General features: G+C 41.9%; 1 protein-coding gene across 1 annotated transcript in view; it reads left to right on the top strand.

The window, feature by feature from the left end:
• The window catches only part of b4galnt4a (beta-1,4-N-acetyl-galactosaminyl transferase 4a), a 185358-nt gene that overhangs the window by 127938 nt on the left and 34833 nt on the right, over positions 1-22587 (top strand). The window contains exon 7 of the mRNA XM_033635150.2: positions 7844-7911. Coding sequence (XP_033491041.1) covers positions 7844-7911 — 68 coding nt within the window. The remainder of the gene's footprint in view (positions 1-7843; positions 7912-22587) is intronic.

Genomic DNA, 22587 nt, shown 5'->3' with positions numbered 1-22587 from the left:
AGTGTTGGCTCAGCCGCCTTAATGTATGCTTGTAGCGTCAGAGGTGAGAGCCGCATGCCCTGTGCAGGCAATATTGCACCCTAGTATGAGTTAAAGCAGGTAATCCCTTTTTAATAATGTTAAAAAGTTGCCTTGCCATACAAATGTTGTATATAAGTATATGCCATTATAGTTTTATCATATTTTTCATCTGATTTCCTCTGTCAAGCTTCCAGTGTTTAAAAATGAGCCGTCTTTTATTTGTCACTATATTTTTTAAAGTTGAACCGTGGAACTGCTTTCATTTGACTGAAAATTATGTTGAAGGCCTCCTAGGTTTAAAAAAAAGACCTCTTGAGAAAAACACAGGTTTACCTAAGCTCTAAAATAACGAGTTTGTGTTTTTAGGGAGCCACCAAGCACAATGCCAGAGTCATAGCATGGACGCAGCTAAATGGAATGTGACTATTATGCCAATACGAAGAACACCACCATTCTTTTCTTAAACATTTTTCCAAATGTCAGGTTTCCTGTTTTCCTGTTTACTACCAACATGAAAGAAAACACGAATGCAGCCGCAGACAGTGTGAAGGCCTCGCCCTGCACACAAAACAGCCAGTTCAAATTCAGCTGAAAAAAAAAAAAAACACACTGAAGGCAAGACAGAATAAGAGAAAGAAAACACTCTGAAGTTCTACCACAGGTCAGCTGTTTCTCTATTACTTCTCTCGTCTCATATGGAGAGGAAAAAAAGAGATGATATAGAAGAAAAGGAGTTGATAGAGAGAGGAGTAATGTCTCCATAGCTCCATTACACACTCATATTTCTTCTATTCCTTGACCCTGTTTTGTGTTTCATTTCTCAGTGTTTCAGGGCCAGTGGCCATCTGAAATTAGTTTTCTCGAGGTGCCTACATATGTGGGCGAGGTTCACACAGAGACACAGTGTGTGTGTGTGTGTTGATGTCTGTGTGAGAGAGGTTACGTTAGAGCAAGGCTGGTGTATGTCAGTGTTACTCGTCTGCTTTAAGTTTAAGAAATTTGGTCCCAAAGTTCCCTGCCTTATTTCACTGAGGGGGCTTTCTGAAGTAAGAACAAAATAAGACAGTGTGTCAGTGAGGGGGTGTGTTTTAAGATGTGATATGAAGAAGTGTGTGCATTGCCCCTCATGACTCCCTGGCTGCTTGCCTTCTGATTTACCTCCCACCCACTCTGGTGAGGAGATGGTGCTCTCAATGAGCAATGACTCATCGTTCAGTGGGAACTCATGTCTGCACACATATGTGTTTGCGCATGTGTGTGTGTGCTTCTCATGTCTTTACTGCATGCGCACGCATACCTCGGAGAACATCTGCCACTTTCATGGGAAAGCTGAGGCGCTGCACGTATTTTGTCCTCGTAACAATGACTTTGATCCTGCCGTTGTTCACGTACAGTCAATTAACCATATGACAGGGAAGAAAAGAGAAAAACAACCTTTAATTTTGGGAGACGATTTGCTCCTTGACACTAATGTGTTTCTCCTTTTGTGTGAAACTACATATTATAAAACCCTCAATTTACAGATTTTCTCAAAATGATCTGGAGCATCTAAATCTATCTGCGGGAGGAGAGTGTTTGAAGTACTGACAGATTCAAGTGCAGGAAGTGGACATAATTGTTAATGAGCACCTGCGTGAATTCAGAACCTTTTAAAACATGATACGCAGTATATTTGCACTGGGAAAAGGTGTTGAATGAATCACAAACATTTGCACAAAATTTGTCATCTGTGTTTTGAAACATACACACACACACACACACACACACACATATATATATATATAAAAATATATGATATTGTATGCAGTGGCGCCGGCAGGATTGTCTTTCATAGTATGCACAGGAACTGCCCGCCCACTTGTAGGGTACCTTTAACACATAGGTTCCCACGCCTGGACATATGCAGTGAGCGAGCAAGAGATTAACATTTACATTACCCACACAACACCCCCATAAAACTACCACATTCATTTCAAAGACAAGCTAACAGACCTGACAACAACAGCCAGCAAAATAATAGAATACAATATAATATACTGAATATAGCCCAGAGAAATGTACAGGCATTTAGCAGACAACAGAATCTCTCATTTTGCACACACAGCAACATCATCAACAGTTAGGTATAAGAAATAAACAGCAACAATATGTAACACGAAGCCCAAACCAAGCTGCTACAATAAACAATAAAAGGGCCAGATAAGACAATTAGGTCGTATTCCTACATATTTGAAGTTCATTCTGCGTCTCCCTATTGCATCAAACTCTGTCATTGTAACGTTAACGCTAGCAGGTTAGCAGACTCGGTGCTCGGTGTACTGCTGCTCTGTGCGTATTTTTCGTTGCTTAGGCTTGTTCGCTTTCTTATTTCAAAAGCCTGGAAAATGCTCAGTTGTTTGTGTTTGCTCATTTCTAACTACTTCTCCTTGCTAATACACAAGATACGTAACACAAAACTGGCACCATGTATGTTGAAAGTCTTAGGCCCTGACTACATAGATACAGATATTTATAAAAAAATTTATATTTTTCCCTCTCCGTTTCAAAAGAAGTTTTGTCCAAAAAATATCTCTGTACACATAATTTCTGGTGGACCAAATAACACTAGGCGCAGCCGATGGCTTCCTTTCTCCATACAGTGGTGCAGCAGTATTAGGTTTAAGTGTAAAGTAGTCATTAGACCAAGCAGTGTTGACAAAGTGTGAACAAAATGGTCGTCCCCTGTTGTTATTGTTTCTGTAGGATGCTCATCTCAGTTTTAATGATCCAAAACTCTGTTTGCCTGGAGACAACAGGCCAGAATACAGAGGAAATGTATGTTTTAAAAATCATCTGTGCTGCTGTAGACAGGGCCTTAGCCCTTTTTGAATGTCACTGGTCAGAAGCATAATTTTCTTAATATCCATCATGACATGGCATTTCCCGTCATGTTAACTCTTTATGTTAAAATGAGATGGGGGCCCTGTAGTTCAGTTTCTCTTCTGAGTTTTCATTTGCTTTCAAAACAAATGTAATGACCATGTTTTCTGCCTGTACGCAGATTTTTCCACACACAAAAACAGATTTACTGTATTTAGAGTCAGCACTAGTTAACATGACTCGCCAAGATGAATATATTTGCAGTGCTGCCTCCGCTGTGTGATCACGATGTTTTTCATCTGAACAACAGCTCTTTCCAGAGAAAACAATACACTCACAGCGAGAATATAAACATGTAAGTACAGTAACTACAGAGGCATTTTCAACAGTACTGTCTTGCAAGTTTCCCATTTATATTAGTTCTAAAATTTTAAGTCACAGCTTCATTTTTCTCTGCTTTTAAAGATTTCAAAAGTTCTGCTGAGGTTCCTACTCCATCACCATATGATTTGTCAAAGTTACTTAACTTTCACTAAAGTTTAGCTTCTTCTCTTAAGAAACAGACGGCGCTTTGCAGTGACAGAGTTTATTTTAATGATGATCCTTTAGAGGGAGACTAGCTTAAATGAGATTCCACTGCACTGCTTTCTGCAGTCTTAACTGTCATAAGTCAGGATGTGCTGAACAAAACATAATGAAAACTCAAAGCAGTCTAGGAGTTACAGTTTTTATTTATTTATGTATTTATTTATGTATGGCTCTTGATCGGTCTTTTTCTCATGTTACTTCAAGCCGGTTGTTCGTCAACTAAAATTGAATGACCATCTATTTATTTGGTTTATGGTTTGAATAAGGGGCAAGAAAAATAAGATTTTTCAACTCCTTGCTCCTTTTCAGTCAGGGTATGTAAATAGAATTGTGTTTTGGTTGTGAATTGCTTTTCCCCCCCTTATCCTGGAGTTGTGTGTTCGAGCGGAACGAATCAAAAATGAAATGAAAACTAAGTTTTGATAGTACATGCTCAAAACAACTTTAACAAATCCACAGTGGAACACAAGCACTGTCTTCCAAACAATCATAGCCAAGACAGAAGAAAGCAGTGGGAGTATCATGACTGGTGCAGATAATTATTGAGATCAACACTAACAGGTCGTAGTGTTGGTGTATTAATAATCAGATATAATTGTTTCTCTGAGCTGACTGGTCTCCAAGAGACGAATGTTGCAGCATTCACAAGACTTAGCAGCATCAAACTGAGTCACGTTATTATTTGTTTTTGACGAACACACAAACCAGCCAACATGCTGGACATTTAGAAGAGGAACGGACAAGTGAGGCGGTTAGTGCAGCTAATAAATGCATAGTTGTGTGCAGGTGCAACAGTAATATCACTTCACTTAGGTTATGTGGAAGAGGTTTTTGTTTAAGTGTTACAGTGCAAAAACAGAACATATGCAAACACCATAAAAACAATGAACATAAAAACAACCAAGCCAAAAAAAACAAAAGCAAAAACATGAATAGACAGATACTTACAGCTCCGAAGCTTTGTGGCTTCTCATTTTGGGTGTTTCCCTTCCTGTCCTTGCCCATCCCTTTTAGATTATGTTCTTGAATGTAACATAGATGAGTGTGTGTGTGTGTGTGTGTGTGTGTGTGCGTGTGTGTGTGTGAGAGACTGGATTCAGGAGGTGTTAAACAGTCTTATCCTTCGTCTCCGTGGGGACAAAGGATCTCCTGAAATGCTCCGTTCTGCAACGCAACAAGGTGAGCTGACTGCCGCAGCTGCTCCTCTGTCCCTCCAGGAGGCTGTGGAGAGCCTCTACAAATTACTCACTGGTCATAATCTTGCAGCTTTGGACTCTTTAAAGCAGAGATAGGAGGAGATATTGGAGAGCAGTTTGGACGAGGCATGGCACAAAGCTACTCAAAAAATGTATTCATCCTCTATTTGTCTGTGACACATTGTGGTTCAGTTTAAGATTGTTCACCGACCCCACTGGTCCAGAGCTTGGTTGGCTAAGATTGGCACTGATATTGATCCTGCATGTGAGAGGTGTCTTCGGCCACTTAATATCTCATGTTCTGGTCATGTCCGAAACTATTTCATTTTGGGGATTTAATAATTTGACTTTTTCAACAATGTTTGGACGGCTGGTTGCCCCATCTGTGTCCATGGCCATATTTGGAGTAACTCCTCTTTTTGCCGGAGTGCTCATCACAATTGGAGGAAATCTGTTGTTTTATCAAGGGATCAACTGCACGCTTCCTTGCCACCTGGCAACCATTTTTAACTTTTGTGGCAAATATGGAAGCTGAAAAATTGTAATGAAACATGCTCCCCTACTGTGTGTGTCGCACAAGTTCATTAGTTTGCTCTTTTTCTTTCTTTTTTGTCTTCTATATTGGATTTCTTTTGACTATATACATCTTATAATATCTATAATATCTTCTCTATATTGAATTACCAATAACAATACCTTGTATAGACTATTTGGGGGTTGATGGGACAGTCAGTGAGTGGAGCCTCGGGGTCTCCTTATGGACAAATGCTCAACCACATCAGTCTGTTCGCAGATGATGGGGAGTTCTGCTGCATGTGTGTAAAAGTCGTATAAAACCTTTTGTGACTCCAGATGGAGCTGCACAAAGCTGATGTCACCACTGGGGCTGAAGAATACAAGTTTTAAAATAAAAAAAATCTGGGGTTGTAGATTCTAAAAGAAGTGAACTTACCTGACCTTCTCGTTTGTTTTTCAGGCTGGTGGCTCAAGGCTACATTATTACAACCCTTCTAATTAAGTTGGCCGCAAAACATTAGTTAAAACAGAATACTCAGTTGAATACAGTACAAAGACAAGATATTTTATATTCAAACTAATACACTTTTTTAGGTTTCCTGTACATATTACTCATGCTGAATTTGATGTCTGCAACACATTCCAAAAAAAGTTGTTTACTGCTGTGTTACATCAACTTTTCTTCTAACAACACAAGAAGGGAACTGAGGACACTAATTGTTGGAAGTTTTGAAAGTGGAATTTCTCTCTCAAGATTCACAAGCAGGCCCCTCAAAATCTTTGAGATTTAAAGACAGTCTGTGTGGAGGACTGGGCCAGTATCTCTTCTGAACAGTGTGGGACAATAGTTTCTTTGTACAGGAATCATTTGGAAGCTGGCATTGCTAATAAAGGTCTCTCCAAGTATTATGTAAATATCAGTAAGCGTGTTCAATGCTTTGTTCCCGTGTCACTCCACTTTATTGCACCTCATTTTCATGGATTAAAATGTTAAGATTAGAAGATGTTAAACTTAAAAAATGATGCATTTAATACTTATTCCCCTGCATTTTGTTTTTATTTATGTTTTATGCAATGTCCCAACTTTTTAGGCACCTAACACAGTCCAAAAACCAATATTAGATATATATAATGTTACATGTGCATTGCTCAATCAGTCAAGTGCTCGTTTAAGATGGTCTGGTGTCAAATGGTACACACACCATCTGATGCACACCGTTATCCACAAACCATTTACTATGAAATTAAACAACCGTCAGTGCTAATTTAAAACCTACGCCAGACCCCGTCAGCGTCACACCATTTCTGAGTGAACACGATCTGCACTCAACTTCAAATAACTATCATTAAAGTCAACACAAAGTAATTTGCTGCAATTGTTTGAATTTCACTACACATTAAACTGTGTGTTGGTTTGAAAGGAAAGTTTTCATCTTTAATGTAAACTTGTTAAATGAAGTTTAGCTGAGTGAGCTTGATCTACTACCTTGCTCACTTTTTCATTTAAATATTCTCTCCCTGTGATTTAACTTCCACCATTCTTCCTGCGCCGGAGGAGAAATATGTGAGGAAACTGTTGGTGTGGAAATGTACTACGGCAGCAGCATGCTGTGGGCTTCGCAGTGAAGGCACAGTAGCGCACATTGTGTCCTCCTCCTCTCCAGCCAACTGCTTCACAGAGACTCTCTGAGGCTTCAGCGCTGCCAGGGGCCTAGTTGGTTTTGGACAGACATTACTGTCTGTTTTTTGAGGTTTTCTTCCCGTCGCGGCTCTCTTCTCATGCCAGCAAGCACGTTCAGAGGTGCCATTGTATAATTGCCATTTCATATGTGTGTGTGTGTGTCATTATCATGTAGGTGTGCCTTACTGCGTGCGCTGCTCTCTGCGAAAACATTGTTGCGCTCAGAGTGAGGATCAGCAGCTATTTACAAGCTGAAAGGCTCTTGTGATGTGTTAACATCGCGCGCTGCGACTTTTTCTGACCAGTTTCAGACCCAGAAGTGTGGCCAGCACAAACAATTAAAGGCATGCCCACTGTGATCTTAGCCTTATTCTTTCATTATGGATCAGCAGCAGCAGGGGCCCTAATTAGTCGTGTTGGCTTGCTGAGAAAATGAATGGGCACTGATTCGACCGCAGGGCTGAAACCGGAGCCCCAAGAGTCCTGATGAGCCGGCTTCTTAGAGTCAGTATTGGCAGAGAATGGCTCTTTCTGATTTCCAGTCTATTTATAGGCATTAGCTCTCATCTGTTTGCTCACTTTGCCTATCAGAACCAGCCTCCTGATTGACTCTCCCTGTTGCTTCGGGGCATATAATCTTGTTTTCCCAATTACTCTTAATTTGCTGCGAGCAGGGAAGTGATCAGGATCTTGCAGAGTCCCTTTTTAAACAACCAAATTTGACGGCTGATGACATCCACATTTTGTATTCGCAGACAGGACCCTTCCAAAATAGTCATTGTCAATGCCTTAAAAATCGTAATGTCGGTGTTTTTTATTTTTAAGTTGATTTCTGTGGATGATTTTCCAGTGCAGCTACCCTTAAGTTGCAAACTTTGCTTCCAACATTTCAGATGCTGCTCCCATCCCCTGCTCTCACACTTGTGCACTCTCTTTCTCACCCGCTTGCTCTGATCTGTGTCTCCTGTCTTGTGTGTTGCAGCTGGGTACAGAGTGGACCGCTCCAGGCGAGTTCAGCAAGTTCAGGTCCCAGTCCTCCAAGTCTGTGCAGTAAGTACCTGACCTGACATGCGCACACATTTCATAACGGTGCAGCTTAATTCACTCTCGAGCTTGTACGGAGACCAAAAGAAAGTACTGTGAACATCTTACAGTAAGCTTGACAAATACACACCACCACCGGAGCTTCTCTCAGGACCGGACTTGTGGCTGTTACAGGCAAAGTGTCTCTCTAACTGTTAAGTAGCAGTTTGTACCGATCATACTCTCTGTGTAGAGTCAATTCATGTCGGTCTACAGCCTCTTTTATAACATAATTGCTTCAGAGGGCTTTTATCACTCACACGCAGGAGGAAATTGATGGCTCAAGTGTTCACTGGACACTGGAAAGCAGGTAGTGTAACTCCGCTGTGCGTACATGTGCATATTTTCACGTATGTATGAATTTACATATCTGGAGTGCTCTCATCAGGTGTCAGCGTGTGGAGGATCATAACAGTTGAAAGGCCTCTCTCTCTAAATGTAAGATGAGAATGTATTACCCCATCGGCTCCTCTCAGATTCAGCACATCTCTCTCCATAATTGCTGGGAGCTGCTCGCATAAAAGCACCCTTTAATATGAGCGCTGATCTGCAGTCAGTTTGCTCCTGCAGTCATTGTTAAGTTCATATGATTATGCAACAAGAGAAGAGATCCTAAGAATGGTGCTCCTATTCCTTTGGGTTCCCACATTTGCCTGATTGGATGAAGCTGTAGAGTGCTGGCTTAAATAATTCACACACACACACACACATACACACACACTGCCAATGGTGTTTTGTACTGAAGGTTCAGAATATTTTAGCACTTGAAAATGGTACAAGTTGGATGATGAACGCACACAATAAAGAAAAAGAGAAACTGTGTTTTGTTAATGTTGAATGAGTATTTACAGCAATGCCTCTTTCACAAGCTGAAAGCTGTGGGTGATGGATACAATGCCAGTTTCAGTCTGAAACATTTGTGTCAAGGTTCACTGAAAAGACAAGTACAACTCGCTAAAAAGAGCTTTTCGGGGCTTTTATGTCATTGTGGTTTAAATATTAATAAGGGTTAAAGTATAATATTAATATGCATCACAACATAACAAAGTAATATAAGATCAACCCGGCGGTAGGCATCCGATATCAACTCATTGATACATCCTTCAGCAGAGGTATGAGGCACACTGGGTGCTGGCATTTTTGACACTCTGTACCGTAGTACAAAGAGCAAGAAAGTCTGCAGACCAACCCTGCTGTACAGGAACCAGTGAAAGGAAGCAGGGAAACTTTGCTGATATTCAACCAGCTCTGTGTCATCACATTGTGCGCATATGAACATTGTTTGACTTCCCCCGCAGATCCCTGCCCATCTGATGGCGGAGGTCCAGGTGCTGGCAGCAGCACAGGAGCGAAGCCAAACACAGTTCATCAGCACACACTGTGATGCCACACAGCTGGTTCAATATCAGCAAAGTTTCCCTTTATATTCATTGTCTTCTGTGGCGATCAGCAGTGATGTGATGGTTCACTTTTACACTGTGATTTGTAGCCTATAGTTCGGCTTTAGCTTCTAACTATCTGTGTCTTTTTAACCTGTTGTTGCTGCTGAGTCAGTCTGACATCCTGGATATATCCTTCAAACACAGACTGTAGACCCCTCTGTCTGCTTCTCTCTGGAATCACTGTTTCATTTTTCCAAAAATATGATAATATTTCTTCAGGGAGTGCAGTTAGTTACAGTGAGGGCTCCATGCTTACTCTGACAGCTTGTCGGACCATCACAAAGGAGCGAGGCTTAGGGAAAGGTCATTTGAATTGTAACTTTTCCAGAATAATTCACTTGTAGAACAATGACATAATGTGATCATATCATCATAATACAGTTCTGCTGAAAGTCGATGAATGACACTATTGAGCCCAACTCAACCAGAAAGCCATCAAGTGGGACTAGAGGGCACAGACGAAATATACATGTAAATGCCAGTGTATCATAGACATAGTGAGAAGGTTTACCAGTTTAATTGCTCGTGACTCAGGTTGCAGCGCAGCGGTGACAGCAACAATAACATTAGTGACAGTATTAATGGATGTGTGGAGCAGGCATGTAAATGGACCTGGTGACAGTGAGTGCATGTGTGCAGCTGGCGCTCTGGAAAATCAGCTGATAATTTGAGTGGTGCTAATGACTTTGTGATCCTGGCTGAACTCATGAGTAATATATATGTGCTAAATTTGTGGATTAGTAGGGCGATTTAAGTACCAACTTTGAAACTCTAGTTGATATCTAGTACATTTTGATGACATGTAACACACACAGGCAGTCACACAGATGAAAGGTCCTAATCCTTCACATCCCACAGACCATTTGTCTAATGTGGGCTACTTTTTTTGCAGAAGCTTTGCCTTTTAAACTGAATAGATGCTTACAACTGCACTGAATCCTGCATAATAAAAAATACTGAATGAAATCCTAACATTGGAACATGTTTCTTGTGAAGATCTCATGTCACGTGCAAGACAGTCATGCATGCAGTCATGTTAGGTCAATGTAGCAAGAAAGGCCGCAAGTCCACACTATGAGAAACAAATAAAATGGAAGACAGTTAATGAATGTGTCTCATGGCATACTTATATATTCTTTGTTTTGATCACCGTATTAATTTGACGTTGCTGTTAATTCAGTCTGACTCACCGCTTCACTCCGATGTCTCATCATGTGTCAAGGTCTCATCATAACAGTTTATGTATCATTCTGAGAGGGATTATCAAGATGCATAAAACCTCAAGAATATCATCAATGCTCTTTAAAAACCATGCAGATATTAAACATTCTGCGTCCCTTCTGAAGGTTGCACAAGCACAACACTTAATATAATGAATGAAAATCCATTAATGCCATAAGGGACTGAATGCAGGCCAGGACCTGTTGGCGAGTATTTGTGTTTGTCTGTGCGTAGGATTAACTGGGCCTGGTTAGCACAGAAGGCACACCAGACTACAAGGGAGCACAGAGAGATGACAAAAGATTAAGCAGAAGAGAGGAGGAAGAGGAAGCAGCTAAAAGTTTTTCTATTTTCTCCTCCTGTCTGACAGGCGTCTGGCGTTCTCCGACAATAACAAGGCAACAACAGAGTAACCAAGCGTGGAGGCAGAATGTGGCAGGAACATTAGAAAGGTCTTTCAGCCGAGAAATTTGTGGTGGAAAGTAACTAAGTACATTTACTCAAGTACTGTACTCAAGAAGAATTTTGAGGCACTTGTACTTGAGTATACCCATTTTATGCTACCATATACAAATGCTCCACCACACTTCAAAGGCAAATATTGTACTTTTTACCAATCCCTGGAGGGAAATTCACATCCTACCTGCCAGTGTATAAAGTAATTAAATTAGCCCCACTTTGTCCAGCTGCAGCATTAAAGGTTCTATAAACCAGTGGTTCCCAACTGGTCCAGCCACTGCGTCCAGATTTCTCTGTAGTCATTAGTTCCAGGTCCACACAGTTTAATAAATTTGGCCTAATACCTGCATTTGGCCATGACGTTGAGCTAGTTTGCTATATCTGTCCAGTGGCTGTCCGTTAATCACTCACTCTGCAGCAGGAAACGGCACTTCAAAATAAAAGGTCTGCGCCGAAGATTAACTGTAATTAAAAACAAAGTGTGTTTTTTAACAAATTTGTGAGTCACTTGTGGTCCATTGAGAATGGACCCACAACCCACTTTTGGATTGCAATCCACCAGTTGGAAACCACTGCTTTAAATGACATTCAGAACATTAATGTAGCAGCGAAGAAGTATTGCTATGTAAAGATATAGTGGCATAATGGCATCCTGAGCAGAAAATAAAGTCATGCTACCTCTGAATGTGTCGTAACCTAAGCTTTATTATCGTGTGTAGTGGCAGAAGGTCCGACAGCACGTACATGTGTGTATCAAACTAGCTAGCTAACTGCCACCACTCTGCACTGCGCTCATGCAGTAGTTACCACTATTATTGGGATGGCATTGTCACTGAAGCATAGCACCCACCCTCCGGTTCTCCCCAGGTTAACACGGGTCCATGTCATTGGTTCGACAGCCCATTGGTTCGACATCCCATTAGTCTGACTGTCCACGGTGCTGAACGGCTCGCGGCGGGTGTATGGTGCGCCGCGACCGGCTTGAGGCGGAGCAGGCTCACGGCTTATGTGTTTGTCACTTTCTTTTTCATTTTAACCCACACCATGATCTTTTCTTGACCCAATCCAAGTGGTTTTTGTGCCTAAACCTAACCAGACCTTAGCCACAGGGCGTCATGATGATTTCGGAAGGGACTTCGGAACAATGAGTTTAATATGGTCGGAACAATGGGATGTCGAACCAATGGGCAGTTCCCGTTAACACCATTAGCTCTGTTAGCACCCTTCACACTTATAGCACAGTTAAGCCACCTCTATGTTGAGAGCCGTGTGGGGACAAATTGAATCTCCTGCCTTTGTATTTTTGAGGTTGCAAAGTGAGCAACCTTCTTAAGGGTGGGGGTAATGAGTCCTGGGCCATCTTCTCTGCCTGTGTTTTTCAATTGGGCTGCAGGTCACCTAGGGGTGCAGCCCTGCCTACCAGTACTGATTGCTGATGCCTGGCATCTGGACTGATTACCTAGGTTTAAAAGCCCGTCAGAGAGGGACTCAAAAAGACCCAGCAGTGGTCTCTCTGACCCAGCTGGCAGGCTCTGCAGGGGCACAGTCTCCTCTTTCTTCTCCAGCTTTTTTTTGTTCATTTCATAAACTCAAAGTTTGATTAATTCAATGCAGTTTCTTTCTCTATTCCCTTTTGGTACTTTAAACAGATTTTTACACTGCGATATCGCTACTTTTACTTAAGCAAAAGATCTGAGTAATTCTTCCACCGGAGGAAGTTTAGGTGGGACATTGTAGGCTTTGTGACCTGTTACTGTGTCTTTGTGTGTGTGTTTATTTTGTGTGTGTCCCTATAAAAACTACAGGATTGTTCTCTACAGTTTGGGTATGCTGTCAGTAATAAAATTGTGCTCTAAAGGAGAGCTGTTGCAGAGAACATGCCTCTGCTGTGTGCTCTCTACCCCACTGAGATCTGATACAACAGTGATATTTATCACCTCAGACACACATACGCACACACCAATTGTTGCTCGCTGCCTTTTCTCAAATCTGTTTAATATTTTCTACATTGATGTGTAAAGCGATTCACAATCCCTCCGTCAGGTCATGAAATATTTTGTGCCAGAGATGAAACGGTTGCAGAGATTGTGGGATTTTATGGGTGGAAGGAGCTGATGACAAAAGTTTTTATTTCATAGCTATCACATGCTTTAGAGGAAGTGTGTCAAAGACGGAATGACAGTCTGTCTTAAGATAATTAGGCAAAATCTAGTTTGATGTTTCTGTGTGGGCGTGCGTGAGAGAACGTGCTTTTTTTTTTTTTTTTTGGCATACAAGCAAATACAAGCCTCTGTGCGTTAATGTGCATGTGTTTGTTGAAAACCATGACATTTGAAATTCCCTTCTACATCTGATGACTTTATTGAAACATCCCGCAGCGACGGCACTTTATTTGTCATCATCCACATGTTCCCTCTGCAGCACGGCGCGACACCCATCCCTCACACACCATTACACTCGACCTGTTTAGAGCAAAGCTGATATGCTCCTGAGCGTGGCAAATTGTGTGTGCGGCGGGATTAATCGCCATGCATTCATAAAAAGGTATTCGTCAAATTAGATGGGATAGAATTGAGATGAGCAAATTAGCAGTGCAGAACAGAACAAGATATCATTTTCTAAAAAAAAATGAATATAAAATGTTTTTGTACAGCAATAACAATCAGTCAGACAGACTGTAGCACCTGGTAATTTGAAGGCATTTGTAAACCTGATAAAGAAATATAAGAGCGAAATGAATTTGGTGTTTCTGGAATCTCAACTTTGTAGATGGAAAGCCACTGTGAAAATTATTAGTCATTACACATGAGGCTACAGCTAGCCTTTGGCAGCGCGATCCTCTTGTGCAATTTGTTATCGAAGAATAAGTTCAGGGCCATTTGAGCCTATTTACAGACTCCATTCTACCACAAAGCTGCAATTTAAAACAGCTTTCACAGTTTATGTGCTACTGTTCCTAGTTATTATCATATCGGACCCAGAACAGGATGAAATGGGACAGAGCTAAAGTAAAAATGGAGCATAAAAGAATGGAGTTGAATGGTGCAGAGTGGAACACGACCAAACACACAGCCGTCTTCAGAAATGCAATTGAACAGAGAGAGAGAGCCGAATGAAACACAACAGACACTCCCATTTTAGCAAGGTTGTTTTTTATTATCTTTCTTGTTTTTCCCCCCCCCACGCTTTGGACTGTGGTTATTTATACGTCTCGGTTCATTGGAGCTGTACAGCTGGCTGTAGTGGAGCTGAGTGAACAGTGACTAATGGCTGCTGCAGGGTTGAATCATATTGTCAGGGAATGAAACATATTGTTGTTGAGGGGTTCACTTGAAACACTTCACTCGGCTGTTGGAGGTCTCTGCACAATGCAATCAAGGGCTACTGAATCCAGCAAACATACTTGTGCGCGCGCACACACACACACACACACACACAGGCACAAACATACTATAGTATATAAGAAATCACTTTGCAGTTGGCATTCCCTCTGTGTTTACTCCGAGCCATGGATGACTGCCACTAAAGCGTTCAGGTTGCGCTACCCTCATCTAAAGTACGCTACATTTTCCCCATCAGCCCCTCATTGTCTCCCGCTCTGTCTCTCACTTACTTTTTTATGGCCTTCTCCCTCTGTTGCCATTACAGCATTTACATTTAGGGAGGGAATTTGAAGCTCTAAAAGGAGGAGAGGTAGAGCGGGGTTAGGGCTTTCAGCTGTCATGCAAACAGCACGCAGCAAAGATGTACGCCGTTCAGAAACTGACAGCAGTGATGCTCTGTCAGTAGGGTGTGGCCTTCCTGTTGCCGTGATGTGCGAAAGTCCGTCCTAGGTGGCCGTTTAAATAGATGGCATGGACAGGAATGCAGGATCAGTACACCTGTTTGGGAGATCTGGTAGTCATCCACACCACCTGGCTGCGACCACCTGGAGGTAATGACTCACACTATTTAATGAGTGTGTGTGTGCGTTGGTAAGGAAGTTATGCCTGCATTCTAATTTTAAAGTTTGCTGAATAAAACTTGAGGATGGAGAGCATTTGTCCCTCATGCTGTCTCTGTCTTTCTCTCTTAATCAGCTTCTTTCTTTCTGCTCTTGCAAAATGCTTCCTTCTATCCTCTATGGCTCCATGAACCTGAGATTCATATGAGCACATTGTTAAATGAAATGTGGTAACAATCATCAAATCAAATATTTATAGCCCCATAGACGTCCTGATTTGGGATTGGTAATAACTAATTAGCTGACTGACAATAAATGAATTCCCAATTTTGATGACTGATCAGTCATTTACATTTTTTTATCAAGCTTGAATACAAAACATTTGTCTGCATCAGCTTCTTAAACGGGAGAATTGCTGCTTTTTCCTGTTATAAGTTTGTGTGTCAGAGTGTTGGTCAGACCAAAAAATGCAATTTGAGGACACCACTTTGGACTTGGACTTTGGGCAATTGCGATGGGACATTATTCACTATTTTGTCATTTTATTGTCTCAGCAATTTTGAAGATAGAGAGGAGCTCCCGCACACTGTCTTGCTTATTGCTAGAATTTCTCTCAGTCCTTTTTTCAGTCCCTCAGACCTTCATCAAACATATGAGCAGCATCACCAAAATTTGATATATGTAGATATAAACACAAAAGAGCTGCCTTTATAAACCAGTTATACAATCAGAGGACTACAGGGATGGTTTGGCTTATTATTAGGGTTGGGTACCAAAAGTCGGTGCTTACATGGAACCGGTACCTATACAACCGATACCTACTGAACGGAAACAAAATGCACATTACGGTATCTCCTTTTGGTGCTTTCTTTTTAATGCTGTGTCTCCCTCTATTGGACGTTACATGTAACAGAATCATTCATTCATTTGTTGAGTGTATATTATTTAAAGGCACGCTAAGCACCATTTGGCGTCACTTCTGTTTATGTTCAACAATGTTATCAAACACAACGGAGCTAGCTTGCCCCTCCTCCCCTCGTCCTCCGTGACTCTGTCATGAACGAGCGATAGCTGGCAGGTACCCTGGAGTTACACACCTGTTCAAGGGATAGTGCACCCAACATGAAAATTCAGCCATTATCTACTCACCCATATGCCGAGGGAGGCTCAGGTGAAGTTTTAGAGTCCTCACAACATTTGTGGAGATCCCAGGGGAGAGGGGGTAGCAACACAACTCCACCTAATGCAGGCTTACGGCGCCCCAGATTCAAACGTCCAAAAACACATAACTGAAACCACAGAATATCTCCATACTGCTCGTCCGTGGTGATCCAAGTGTCCTGAAGCCCCGACATAAAAAGTTGTTTGGAAAAACGTTATTTGAACTCTGTTTTTAGCCTCATTGTAGCCTGTAGCTCTAACTGCCTCTCTGGGCACCACGTTCACGTGTGCGTGCTTGCGCAAGACCGTGAGACATGGGCACCGCGTTCATGTGTGTGTGCTTGCTTCCGCTGATCTCATGCTGGATGGTTGGTGCAGCCTGGACCAAAATGTTTTTGTTGCCATTTGCAGAGCCTGGGCTGCCTACAGAGACCGGACTTTAATAGAGTTAATATAATTGTAATGTTAATTTGTCAAGTGTTTTTTATTATATTTTAAAACTGTTAATAGAGTTCATATACCTATTTATACCTAAGTATTTCTAATTTTCCCCAGCAATAAATAAATAAAAGCATTGTTTTTATTATAATTTAAAACTGTTATACAAAATACTCACATTTCTGAAAGGTGGCCCGTTTGAGACACTTTTCAACCTCCATAAAAAAACTCATATTTTGAGGTATCGGTTCAGGCACCGTTTAAGCACCGGTATGGTTTTAGAAGTATCGGTTCAGCACCGGTATCGGAAAAGACCCAAACAATACCCAACCCTACTTATTATCACCTAGAACTTCCTCAAAATGAATGTGTCAACAGTTGGCTAATAACATTAGAAAGATTAGATTTCTACAAAATTACTCAATATAAGAATACCAATGAATCTAAAAAACAAAAACAAAAAAAAAAACATTCATATTCTCAACATTCACAAAAGATTGAAAAATAAATCAAAGGAGAAGAAAATTCATGAGTGAACATATCATGAACATTACAGTCACTAAATATTAAATTCATGAACAAGTCCAAGGGGAAGGAAGATGGGGACAGATGAAAACAATGGGCTCAATGTATCCAAAAAGCATTTTTAATATCATCATGTATTAAAATATATATCTACCCCCAATTAGCGTGAAATAGTCGCAGGTCAAGGATGTACAACTGCATAAATGAGGAGCATAAATAATCCTCTGTCACTAAATGTATGCAGTAACATCCAAATAATTTAAAAAGTACAAAAAAACTAGGCCTGCCAGAGGTGGTAGGGAACATCTAAACAATGAAAAAAAAAAATTGCAGATATTTATCGTTAATTAGTTGTTAGTGAAAATAATAGTTGGATGACATTCAAAATCAAGCCTCACAACGCTCAAACTAGCCCGAATCAAACAAAGAAGTACCAAAAAGCGACTTCTCTTTGATGGCACCTACAACCTGGCTTTAAAAATAATACCTGTGTCAAGTTGAAAGTGTCCCTTTTTGTCTTCCTAACTCTTTGTCTCCACCTCCGCTCATACCTGTGAAGTGATAGTTTGGCAGTGCCTGCTAGGTGCTGTCACAACAGCTTGATGAGTGACAGTGAAGTAGTCAGATGGGGAACCCAGATAACCCTGTCAACAGTATCTCTGCTCTCTGACATAGCTACCGGAGCCTGGGGCTGTATAGACAACACCGGGGAGATTGACATTTGCTAAAATTCTATAAACTGAACTGTGCTGAGTTGCATACTGAGCTAGTTTGACGCCTGACGTCAAGCGTTTCAGAGGCTTTTGAGCAGCTCAGACTGGGATGTGATTAACAGCAGTTGGAAGATTAAAAGGAATATTGTTTGAAAGATATCGGACACTAATGAGCGCTGGCTGAATCTCGTCAGAATAAAGTCCAGAGTTCAAAAAAAGGCCACGAGGCAAAAAGGCGGAAGTCAATTAAACAATTTTCTGTGTGTCTTGTGTGCATTTACCTGCTTTTCGAACATAAGAGCATCGTCTGTTCAGATTCTCACCTTTAGGTGTAATAACTGAAATTAAAAATGGTTGCTGCTGACCTTTGACAGTAACGTGGTGAGGAGGAAAGGCAAGAGAGGATTCCAAGGTTATCTGGGACGCCGCAGCTGGCATTTTGAAGGAGCAGCTTTCAGTTCACAAACTGCTGGAAGTGACATTTATGCGGCCGCAGTCCTCTACAGACACGTGGGCGTCTGTGTGTTTGTGTGCGCCTTTTCACATTTTTAGACCTTTCTTTCTTCCTTTAACTTTCTCCACTTTCTCGTCTCTCTGTTTCCCTTTGGTTCCTGCGCTTTTAACACACTGCAAACACTCCCATTTGTTTTCTATACACATGGCTTCACAGAAAACCTCCAAAGGCCGATAATAGTTGGAAGGAGAGAGTTAACCGCGCCTTTCCCAGCAACAATGAGGGAAACCTAGTGGAGAATGACCAGTTATTTCACTATGGGATCTCTCAGTATCTATAATTGAATCATTTAAGCACTGCTGGCTATTAGCTGGCGTGGAAACTCAAGCATTTAAAGGGAGGAAAGTATAGTACTTGTGCTCATGGCATCATAGGAATACTGGTTGAGCGTGGAGACGAGCTGAATGTTGCACCTGCTCCGCAGAAAGCACCTGCACTGTCTCATGTATACGGATATATAATCAATTACATGTGAGTGACTGTATGTTTCTGTCTTTGTGTGCACTCATATCCCTGATTGTGTTTGAGTTTGAATAGCAACCTTAATGCCAACAGCTCTCCGCACAAGGTAATTGGTTGATGCACTGTAGCTGTTGAATTAGAATGAAGCTGTTTGCCAGCAAGCCAGCAATGACTTCTCTGTCCCACTTTCTTCCCCCAGGCCTTCACTCCGCCATCTGTTTCTATGAGTGATGGGAGCCTGCCGAGACACAAATCTATGTTTGAGTGTGTGTGTTTCTGTGTGTTCATGTGTGTGGTGGCTTATGTTTAATCAGAATGTCTTTGGGGTGTTGATGCACATCTCTTGAGCTGTGAAAGACTGCGGCAGCGGACATCTGATTGGCAGTAATGCATGAGTACCACCAAACGGTAACACAGGGCCACTCCTGGCCAAACGTGATTAGAGACAGTAATGATGACGGAGGGTCAGCTCAGTCCGAGGAAACGCAGAAATTAGATTCAGAGCAGCTAGGGAGCGGATATGTAAGCTGTTTGGAAAAGCGACTTCAAGGATATCAAGGATGTATCGAGATGGCATTAGAAGAGATCAATAGCCAGGCACACATGCAGACACGTCATGGACACATGAACATGCAGACGTTTGCACACACACACTTTATTACAAGAGGAGTTAATAGATAAGGCAAGCATTGTTCTTTAATTTTCTTATTTTCAACAAACACCATTGACGCATAAAGGTGGTCCAACAGAGTCTGAACCCTGACACCTTTCCAGCATCAGAGTTGGGTGGACTGCATCCAACAATTTCCGTAACTTTCTAAAATCCGACATTCATGCCCACTCTACAAACAATGTGGCTCCGAAAGAAAGCCAGTGGATATCTAAAGCCTGTTTCATGGACGCCTGTGCTTCATGAATTACAGCTAATGATATTTCTATAGCCCCTCTCCTACTTGACAAAAAAAAACCCAAAACACTAACACCCTCAAACATCTGGCTTTGGAATATAATGGGAAAGGTTACAATCGGCATTTACACCAAATGACTCTGCAGTAGTCACAGATATTTATCTGCCCCAGCTGCAGTTGGCAGTGATGGAAATACAACACCTGGGTGGATGTGTTAATTGTAGCCCCTTTGCCGGCATGATGGAGTGACGAGCCACCACCACTGACTCTGACTCTGACTCTCAGCATGGGGGCGCCACAGGGCTGTGTTCTCAGCCCATGCCCGTACTCCCTCTACACCAATGACTGTGAGGTGACTGAAGTTTGCGGACGACACAGCAGTGGTGGGGCTGATCTCCGGTGGGGATGAGTATGCCTACAGGAGGGAGGTGACCAACCTGAGACAACCACCTGTCCCTGAACGTCACAAAGACCAAGAAGGTCATTGTTGACTTCAGGAAGAGGAAGGAGGTCCTACCATTTGTCACCATCAACGGCTCAGCGGTGGAGAGGGCAGACTCCTTTAAATATCTGGGGGTAACATCGAGGAGGACCTGACCTGGGACTGCCACATCACCGCCGTCGTCAAGAAGGCCCAACAGCGCCTCTACAGCCTCCGACGCTTGAAGAAATTCGGTATGAGACCCCAGATCATCAGCGACTTCTACAGAGGCACAATTGATGAGCAGCTTCACCTCCTGATACGGCAACTGTACGGTCAATAAACGGTTAGCGCTGAGGAGGGTGCTCGCCTGTGATTGCATTACCTTTCTCCTTCAGCAGCTCTTTCCACCTGGGAAAGGCTACCCCGATGTTGACCCTCGTTTTTTGAATTCGCTGGTCATGTTGCCTTTTTGATTCCCTTTTGCGCTTTCTTGGTGATGAGGATTCCGTCTCCTGTGATGCTGCATATGCATGATCCTGCATTATGCTCAAAGAGTGGGACTGTGTTATGCTGCAGTAGTGCTGGGGTAGTAGCGAAGCGCCTCTTGCTCCTCTTGCTCCTCTCTTTCGGCTTCTCAGTCACACAGCACTGGCCTGGCTCTCAGTGAAAATGCCGAAGGCAGTGCTGTATGTCCCTTGCTGGCGGATGTATTCTCAAGATGACGAAATGTTATGAAACCCCCCAGACGACTTGCCCCACAATGTACAAACAAATCCAAAATTCTCCTTTTACGAGATTAAGTCAGATAATTGGTGGAGGTAATAATACACCAATGATGACATATTTATGAATACAGACATCATTTTTGCCAATAAACAACTGAAAATGTTGCACAATGTCGCTTTAATAAGTAAAAGAGATAAAACAAGAAGGTGCCTAATGACCATGACATTTTCACTGGCCTCCATGCTGCTTTCTACACATTACTAACCTGTTTTTCAGCCTGTTTGTGATGTCGCACATGACCCATAAAAAGAAAAAAAAAAAAAATAGAAAGGCATACTCGTTTGCTGCAGAGCCATTTACACAGCTCTGGTCTACTGGCAATTAGAAATGAGATTATTGCCTATTTTTAGTGAGTGTTCCAGTGTTTAGAAAACCTGCATACATGTGCTAATTTTGGTGGAAATAGGGTACATGGGAGCAATATCCCTAATGTAGCTCAGACATTTTTTTTGTCAATGGAGGCTCAGGGGAGAACCATGGGGGTATGATGGTCTTCCTAGCAGTTAACCCTGCAAATATGGATGGCAAAACAATTTCTGTCACATTCAGGTGCAACAGAGTACATACTGTGAATTCAAGACTGTCTGAAAATGTGCGTCATTAAACAATTACTATGTAAGTAGACCCTTGTCTTTCAATATAGTAAGGAATAAGATTGGGGCTACACACACTCATTATTATTGAAGACATAAATCTTCAAAAAAAGTTGGTCATGGACAGATAGTTTAATTTTTAAGGACTAAATGGTGTATTTACACCAGAGAGGCACCACTGTGTGCTGTGTATTGGCTCCAAAATAAACTCTAGTTCCCATGTTTATCATAATGAAGGAACACTGCAGCCAGTGCAAAAATGGGGCTCATTGATGTGTTTTTTTGGACAACATTGGAGCTCCATGGCAGAGAAGAATAGGCTTTATCAGGCTTTGGATACACAGACAATACTTGTTAGTTGGATCAATTCATTGTTGGTTTTGGTCTTTTAATTGGATTTGTCGACAATAAGAAAAATGTTGCGAGCCTTGTCCCTTAATCCCCCCCTACTTCCTAATATATAATCGTGTACCTCTTACATTCCCCCCATAGATAAATCCTCAGTAGCTTCCGCATGTAGTATTGTGTGACCTTGATGTACGTAATAATTGTAGTTGCACATCGCTGGGATGAAAAGAGCACATGCGTCTCAGTGTGGCACAAATACATAAACCCCAGGAGAGCAAGGCATTGTGAGATACTTAATTCTTTTTTTTTTCTTCACATATCCACGCATTCAGGCCAGTAGCAGAGGAGAAGGCGTGTTAATACAAAATCAAAGTGAGAAGGGGGTGAAGTAGAGGCATAGAGGAGAAAAAGCACTGAAGATAGTAATGCTGTAATGCCATATTAGATAATTACATATAGGGGAATTGGACGCGGGAGATATTGGAAGAGAGAAGCATTGGGAGAGAAGCAACGGACACAAGATACAGGAGAAGAGAGGGGGGAGACCGGGGAAAGAGCAGGGGATGAAGGAGAGCAGACGGGGGACGAAGCGAAGGGAGGGGATGGAAGAAAGAGGATTTATTGAGGCTGCAGGGAAGAGCAGCATGATAGCTCTCTGATGGATTAGAGGAATGCATGAGAAATGGAGTGAAGAGAAGAGAGAGCG

Source organism: Epinephelus lanceolatus, chromosome 5 (genome assembly GCF_041903045.1).
Source record: "Epinephelus lanceolatus isolate andai-2023 chromosome 5, ASM4190304v1, whole genome shotgun sequence".
Taxonomy (NCBI): Eukaryota; Metazoa; Chordata; class Actinopteri; order Perciformes; family Serranidae; genus Epinephelus; species Epinephelus lanceolatus.
This window is presented reverse-complemented; position numbering and strand designations above follow the sequence as displayed.